At 53.1% G+C, this 8,035-nt stretch overlaps 2 protein-coding genes across 2 annotated transcripts in view; one reads left to right on the top strand and one right to left on the bottom strand.

Annotated features, from left to right (window-relative positions):
- The first annotated feature begins 672 nt into the window (after positions 1-672).
- BRF2 (BRF2 RNA polymerase III transcription initiation factor subunit) lies at positions 673-6,173 on the top strand. The gene is made up of 4 exons (XM_004383426.2): positions 673-898; positions 1,586-1,645; positions 2,314-2,635; positions 3,476-6,173. Exons 1-4 carry the CDS (start codon positions 745-747, stop codon positions 4,191-4,193), a joined length of 1,254 nt encoding a protein of 417 aa, XP_004383483.1. The 5' UTR covers positions 673-744; the 3' UTR covers positions 4,194-6,173.
- Positions 6,174-6,345: 172 nt separating this feature from the next.
- Positions 6,346-8,035, bottom strand: part of ADGRA2 (adhesion G protein-coupled receptor A2) — a 41,124-nt gene continuing 39,434 nt past the window's right edge. The window contains exons 18-19 of the mRNA XM_004383397.1: positions 7,908-7,997; positions 6,346-7,642 (exon numbers count right to left, since the gene is read on the bottom strand). Coding sequence (XP_004383454.1) covers positions 6,346-7,642; positions 7,908-7,997 — 1,387 coding nt within the window. The remainder of the gene's footprint in view (positions 7,643-7,907; positions 7,998-8,035) is intronic.

The following is an 8,035-nucleotide window of genomic DNA, read 5'->3' as shown; positions in this document are numbered from 1 at the left end:
GAATCAAACTTCAAGCATCTTTAAGCTCAAGGTTTTAAAAACATCTGAATTTGCTTCTACTCTCTCCAGTTTACCAAAGGCCTGACCACTCCACGTTTTTTCACTCCAAACACCATTAGACATTCCTTGGCTAGCCTCCGAGGGCGTTTGAGCTTGTCACCCAGGATTTTAATTCAACTCCCTCATTCTACAGTTGAGAAAAATAGGCCTCAAAGAGAGAAAATAATTTGCCTGGGGAAGCACCTCTGGGAAGTGGAACACAATTTCCTACTCTCTCACTGCACTGCTCTGCGTTTTAGAAACATACTTTCTACTAGGGCCAAAATCAACATACACTGCCACAGAGAAATGGAGAATCTGCGATTACCCTAGTGCTTTAGAAAGGAGGATTGTTCCGGGGTAGCAACAATTTCTTGTCTATTATACATGTGTACGTAGACAGTTCGCCCAAATTAACGCCCCAGTCTGTCCCCACTTCAAACTAACTTGAGAGAGCCGGCAACTCGGAGAAGCAGTTCAGCTTAGGAACCTCGTGTCCTAGCTCACGTTTCCACCCGAGTCAAAAGATGAACAGACCGGAAGTGGCGCGCTGCTGCAGAGCGGAGGGCACCACCTCTTCCGCCGTGGTGCTGGCCGGAAGAGGAAGGTGCAACCTTCGAAGCGTCCGGTACTGTTTTCTGCTGTTGTACCATTGCTGTTGGCGCTGGCGAAGAACCCCACGGTCGGCCCTGAGCAGATTGTGAGATGCCAGGCGGACGCCGCTGCCCCGACTGTGACTCCACAGAGCTCGTGGAGGACTCGCACTATTCTCAGAGCCAGCTGGTGTGCTCCGACTGCGGCTGCGTGGTCACCGAGGGGGTCCTTACCACCACCTTCGCAGACGAGGGTAACCTCCGAGGTACCTATGCCTGGCCTTCTTCGGGCCCGGGGGACAACCAGGGACGGTGGAGGGATTGACATCTTACCTTTCTCCCGTTGCCTGCCGCGTGCACACTTAAATATGGGAGAAAACGGCCCAAAGTAAACGAGTGAGCTGCAGGAAGCCGGGACTGCTATTTATCTGTGTTTCCCTAGCATATAGTACAGTATCCGGCATATGTAGTGGGTATAATAAATGCTGAATGAATAAAACAGAGGGAAATAAAGTTCCACTCAACTTGCGTGGTATGGTCGTGGTGGAAGGACTGTGGGTTAATTCTTTAGGAATAAAGCACATACTATTACCCTAAGTGGTTTTTAGCACTAATTGGCAAAAACACGTCTTTTTTTTTTTTTCCTTTGCCCTCCAAGTCCCTGACCTCTGCAGCCAGGAAAATTGCCTGGGTTATATGTTCAGGAAGGATGACTGAAAATTTGGAACAGTTGGGCCACTTTAGTGCAGTCCTACGTTTCCTCATCGGTGTGTGTTTCGCACTGCTTGTGGACATAGAAAACTGAATGGCCAGTTGTGTGCATAGATGGGTGTCTTCTGTGAGTCATGGAGCAGATGCTCAGTGATTTGAATTCTGCTCCCTGGCCTCATGTGGGAGGGCACGAGTCTGGGAACTAAAGGCTAAACAAGCTATTTGTGTTCATTGTCTTACAGAGGTAGCGTATTCCCGAAGCACAGGAGAAAATGAACAAGTTAGTCGCAGCCAGCAGCGAGGTGAGAATCGACCCTTTTATGACACGGTGTCTTTAAAGAAAATTATGCTGGAGGCCAAGCCAATCTGCTTGCCTTTTCTGTTTTCAGCATTACTGGTGTAGGGTGCTTGTTGTTGGATGCTGTCAAGTTGATTTCAACTCACAGCGACCCCATGTGACAGTGTATGACTGCCCCATAGGGTCGTCTAGGCTGTAATGTTTATAGAAGCAGATGGCCAAGTCTTTCTCCCAAAGAGCCATTGGGTGGTTTGAACCGCCAACCTTATAGTTAGCAGCTAAGCCCTTAACCATTGTGCCACCAGGGCTCCTTGGTGTAGGATAGAGTAGAAAAGAATGATAATTAGAAATAAAAGATGGGGATGGTTCTGAGAGGTAGCAGTTCAGTATAAGGGTTGAGTCTACTCGGGTATGTTTGAGGCGGCCTCAAGGAGCCTGGATAAAAGTTTGACTTGGCCCTGAATCCAACCAGCCTGCAAAAAATGGTGGGCTGAAATGTGATTTCTTTCCGTAAATTTCTTTGTGTCTTTAGAATGACCACACCAAGTGTCACTCCTGTCAGTGTAGAAAGCTACAGTATTTGTGACTCTGGCATCTAAGGCCACTTTAGCAGAACTTCTTAGGAGCTACACAGTAGCTCCTTGGATCCCCTCTAACTCTTTGTTTTCTTAGGTCTCTGCCGAGTGAGAGACCTTTGTCGAGTTCTGCAGTTACCATTGACATTCGAGGACACAGCAGTTGCCTACTACCAGCAGGCGTACCGGCTCTCTGGCATTCGTGCTGCCAGGCTGCAAAAGAAGGAGGTGTTGGTTGGATGCTGTGTCTTAATCACCTGCCGGCAGCATAACTGGCCCCTGACCATAGGAACCATCTGCACCCTGATATATGCTGATTTGGATGTGTTTTCTGGTACCTACATGCAGATAGTGAAGCTTCTGGGACTGGATGTACCATCTCTGTGCTTGGCAGACCTAGTGAAGACTTACTGTAGCAGGTGCTTGCCTAGGGGGGAGACACTGGGATGGGATGGATGCCTGTTCCTGACATCTAAATCTTCTTACCTTTGGCTGTCTCTTTTTGTCCCAAGCCCATTTAAAAGGATGTGGGAAAAACATTCATTTTCTCTGTCTTGTGCCTAGTACTAATAACGTCAATCCCGTTTTACGTTTCTGTGATGCTATAATTTTCAAACTCCTTGACAAAGTAACTTAATGATGTAGGGAAGGTAGGTATTAGCCTTAGCACAGGGCTGTGGTGTTTTACCGCTCACCTTGTACTCTTTGGGAATGGCATTTCCTGGAGTTGTGCAGTGCAGGGCCTGCGTGGCTATATGAAGCAGCCCTGCCTCAGCGGGATCACCTGTGAATGGAGCTCAAAGGGTATTAATAAATGACAGGGCTGGGGTTAGAAGCTAATCTTTAAAAAAAAAAATTTTTTAAGTAAGCTCTCTCATTTCTTTTTGCTTACAAATATAGTAGAAAGCAAAGGCTATTGGTGTCACATAGCCTTAAGTTTGAAGGCTGCTAAGTGTGGGCAAGTTTTTTAACTATAAATGCAGATAATAGGCTGTAGTGTGGATTAAACGAGAGCATTTATAAAGCAGTCAGAGTAATGGCTGACTGGGAGGTGCTCGATAGAATTGTTAGCCTTCTTCTGCATTCTCTTTCCCTTCACCGAACAAGCAGAAGGCTAACCCTGTATAAACTTGCTGTCCAGCAAGTTGAGTGTTCCAAGGGAAAGGCTTCCCCATCTTGAGTGGACTGTTCTTTCTCTCCTTGGAAGAACAGCCCCCCATAGTAATTACTGAAACCAGCCCTCATTTTGGTTATTTCAGCTTCAAACTGTTCCAAGCCTCCCCGTCTGTGCCAGCCAAATACGTGGAAGACAAAGAGAAGATGCTGTCACGAACACTGCAGTTAGTGGAGTTAGCGAATGAGACATGGCTGGTGACCGGACGACACCCTTTGCCTGTCATCACTGCGGCGGCTTTTCTGGCCTGGCAGTCACTGCAGCCTTCAGGACGTCTGACATGTTCCCTTGCCCGATTTTGTAAACTGGCAAACGTGGACCTGCCCTACCCTGCTTCATCCCGCCTGCAGGAGTTGCTGACTGTGCTGCTGCGGATGGCTGAGCAGCTGGCCTGGTTGCAGATCCTGAAACTCAACAAACGGTCTGTGGTGAAGCACATTGGGGACCTTCTCCAGCACCGCCACACCCTGGTCCGCAAGGCCTTTCGGGATGCAGCAGGAGAGAGGGAGGCCTATGAGAGGGAGTTGCAGGGGCAAAGACAGGGAGAAGAGGAGGTGGGGAATAGTTCCTTAGATTTGCCTGTGCGGAAGCGACCACCTAGTCCCGCCCTTCTCCTCCCGCCTTGTATGCTGAAGCCCCCAAAGCAGCTCCGGCCCACACCTGCCGTCTGCACAGTCACTGGAGATGAGAATATTTCCGATAGTGAAATAGAGCAGTACTTGCGTACCCCTGAGGAAGTTAGGGACTTTCAGAGAGCCCAGGCTGCTAGCCAGGCTGCCAAGAGTGTTCCTAACCCACTGTGATGCACATCCAGTAGGGGGCACTTCACCCCATTCTGATGGCAGCTTGATAACAGGCCCTGTCGTATCCAGAGAAGTGTGTATGAGACCTTAGGTGTTATCTTTCTTGTTCGAAGGAACCAAGAGGGGCTGTATGATTAGTTCGACTGCAGGTTCTGGAGTAGAACCCAGGAGGATTGCAGGGATGACCATGGGTTGGAGAGGAACTCACATCCTGTGTCAGAGAGCAAGTTACATATATTTATAGGCAATAGGATGCTTTCTTCTTAAGCGGCTGGGAAATAATCAGGCGCGCTCTTGCTCCCACGTTGAACTGGACACACTGCTGCTGATGCTGCTGCGGGCCTGATGGGGCTTCCTGCTGTTTGTGGAACTGTTGGCATTTCAGAGGGGCAGGACCTGGGGGAACGCTCAACCCTGTATCCCTTCACAGGTGTTGGTGGGTTTGTGTGTATGGTGTCATGAGATCTTCTACCTCATAATAAAAAGGATTGTGGCTGGACTAAGGCTATAGCTCAAAGGACTTTGCAAAATTTTAATATATTAAAACAAGAGGCATCTGCTAGAAAACATTCTATTGTATAAAACCCGAGCTTTCAAAAACATGTTTTCTTTGGCACTTTTCATACCGTCCCTCCCCTCTCCCCAGCGTATTGCAAAAAGCTCTCCAGTGCTAAGGCATTGGCGGGGTACGTAAACAGCAGCCAGCATATGTGGAAGAATAATACAAAGCGTTTTTTTTTTTTCTTTCTAATACTGTCAGTGCAGCAAGCATAAATAACAGGATCCATCCTAAGAAGTGTGGGCTTTCCCCCTCCCCTGCGCCCTCTTTCACCTTGTGATTGGGCTGGGGTGGCATGGAGCCTGGGAGGGGACCTGGACCTGGGCTTTCTGTTACTCTTCAACAGGCCCAAGGTTCCCTCCACTTTCGTTTGGCCCTACAATAAAAGGCTGGTGGTTGCTTTTTAGGTTGGGGAAATATGGGTGCTGGTGTTTGAAAGTAGAAGGCACAGGCCCCAGCTGAGCTGCAGGGACCCTAGCCACTACTGCGGTGTTCGGCTTGGGCTTCTGAGTCAGGAAGCTGGTTTCATGTGTTGGGGGTTTCTCCAGAACTGTGGATCTAGAGATTGAGTTACTGGGAACAGTACTTCCTTGTGGCCTCACTGAGGCGAGGAAGTGCTCTTACTCAGTCCCTTGGTGTTGGAAGGCTGAGAGTGGGGATATGGGTCTTGTAATTGAACAATAAGTGCTGCTCCCAATACCACCCGCAGCCATACAGTGGAGTCCCTCTTCATTGTTTATGGGACGAAGTTTAGGTCATGACTAGATCCAAGTACCAGCTCCCTCTACTTCCCTCAGACAATCCTCAGACATCTGGCAGAGTCAGCTTTTTAGGTCTAGGGCCTTAACCCTGTCATGAAGTACCCCCTCAGCCTTGTGTAAGGTTTGTGTGGCACTCTTCATGAGAATGGTGTTTTTATCCCTAATTGTGCACTCTTTATGCCAGCTACCCTTCCACAGGACTGGTGATCTCCAAAGCTGCCTTTCACACTGCCCCATCTTCCCCCCTTGCATAGTTAACCTGAAAAGCAGCACCTTACTACCTCCCATTAGTCCTTGTCACCTGGCTTATCCACTAGGCTGGCTCTTCCCTTATCAGCCAAAACCTGGGTAGGAGGGGTCCTAGGTCTTGGCACGGACTGGGCTGACTTGGAGGGCAGTGAGGAGAGAGAGAAGGCAGTCCCCAAACTCCATCATGTTATTCTGATAAGGCTGACCACCACCAATGAGGCAGTGTGGATGGACGGGGGAGTACCTAAGGAGGAGCCCACCTGGGCTGCGCTGTGCCCTTCCACCCTGCTCCTGGGTTACTACAGACTGACGGGACTTGTTCCGCCTACCTCTGTAGGCCCCAATAACATGGCCGCCAGAACTAGCCTGGGCTGGGACGGAAATGTATCACACATATGTTCTGGGATTGTTGCTACCCCAGAAGGATGGCCCTCTTGGAAAGTGGCCCCTGGCTTCCAGTACTAAAGCGGGTGAGTCACGGGCACCTCTACCTCCGATCTGTTGACGTACCAAAAGACGCCTTTGAGGAGCCGGGGGTAAGAAGCCCGGGGCCGGCTTGCCTAAAGTGTCGTCCACCCCCATCCTAGACAGTGGTCTCGCTCTTCCAGAGGCCCGTCTTCATGCAGCTGCCTCCAGTCGCCTCCGCGCCTGGCATATTGATGTCATCGTACTTGCCCCCCTTGGGGGCGCCGTTCAGACTGGCGGTGTTGAGCGGGTACGAGCGGCGCTTGCTCTCCTTCTCCAGCGCCCCGCCCCCGCCCCCACCGCCCTTGAGATTGTCGCGACTGGTGCTGCGGCGCTGGCCCGGCCGCCCCGCCTCGGGGAGCGGCGCTGTGCTCGTGTCGCTGCCTTCCGACGGCGTGAGCATGGGCTCGCCCTCGTGCTGGCGGCCGGAGCCAGGGCTGTTGCGGCTGCTGCCCGGGTAGCTCTCGGACGGACTGTTGCGCAGGCTGCCGCTTTCGCTGCTCAGCAGCTCCGGCGCCCCGGCCGCCGCGCTCGCAGGCGCGCCCCCGCGCAGGGCCTTGAGCCGGTTCTTGCCGCCCGCTTCCCCCGCGCGGTGCCCTTTGGCCCGGCTCTTGTGCACTCGGCGCCCGTGGGACAAGTTGTTGGGATGGCGTGGAGCGAGGCTCCCCCGGGAGCCCGTGGGCTCCGGCTCCCCTTCCCCGCGGGCTGCCACCCCTGCCTCGCACACCTGACTCTGGGCCAGCTGCAGGTTGGTGAGCTTGCAGGGTCCCAGGGGTGGCGCGTGGCCGCTGCTGCTGCTCGGGGAGGACTTGAGGGAGGCATGGCCCTCCCCGAACACTAGGGAACCGTCCTCTGGGGCGGCCGGCAGGGCCCGGGGTGGGGCGTGGGAAGCCGAGGCCGAGGCAGGGGGGCAGCAGGCGCGCCAGGAGGCCCTCACGTCTCTGCGCCTGGCACAGTGATGGGTGAAGACGAAGAGGCCCAGGGCGGAGGCCGCCACCCCGTACAGACAGCTGCACACCACGCGGGGCAGCCAGCGCTGGGACACCGCCAGGGCTCCGCAGGCCCACATGGCCAGGTATAGGAAATGCGTGGTCACCAGCGCCCCCAGCTGGACTCCCGGAGAGTACAGGCCGTCACCATTCTCCAGGGGCCCAGGCGTTGCCACGCCCGAACTCCCAGCAGCCAGAAGGGAACCTGAGTCAGTCAGAAGGGGGCCACTGCTCCTAAGCCTGGTGGAACCCCTCAACTCCTCCCCTGGTTCCAGGGAGACCCTGCTGTTACGCCCCTTTGGGTTCTGTGCCAGAGGACCCCGTAAGCGCAGCCCTGCACACAGGAAGTAGATCCAGGTGACCAGCAGAATTAAAGCCACGGGAATGTAGAAGGCTCCTAGGCTTGGACGCCACACCAGCCAGCAGCTGAGGGGAGACACAGAGGCAGTGGGTGAGGAGGGGGAGCATGTCTAGGGCGGGGCCTATAGGCTGAGGTGGTTGTGGAGGTAGAGGATAGGTGAGTGGAGAGGGAGAGACTGGTGTAATCAACATGCATGGGCTTGGGTTGGGTCACTGGCTGGGTAGTCCCTGGCAGGTGCCCCTGCTAATAGACTAAAAGCATCTGGTGCCGGATTGGGTAGGTTTGGAGGCAGGCAGGGAGCAGCGCTAGGGCAGGTGGGAGTGTACTCACTACGGGCTGTGGTCCTGGTAGTTGTGGATGTTGACAGCAGCCGTGATGCCACAGATAATGAGTGGGATCCCTCCAGCGATCAAATAGAACCTGGAGAGGATTGGGGTTTGGGGGTCAGAGAGTGGGGA

This window comes from Trichechus manatus, unplaced genomic scaffold (assembly GCF_000243295.1).
Source record: "Trichechus manatus latirostris isolate Lorelei unplaced genomic scaffold, TriManLat1.0 scaffold00109, whole genome shotgun sequence".
Classification (NCBI taxonomy): domain Eukaryota; kingdom Metazoa; phylum Chordata; class Mammalia; order Sirenia; family Trichechidae; genus Trichechus; species Trichechus manatus.
The sequence above is the reverse complement of the archived record's forward strand: the minus strand, read 5'-3'. Positions and strand labels throughout refer to the sequence as shown.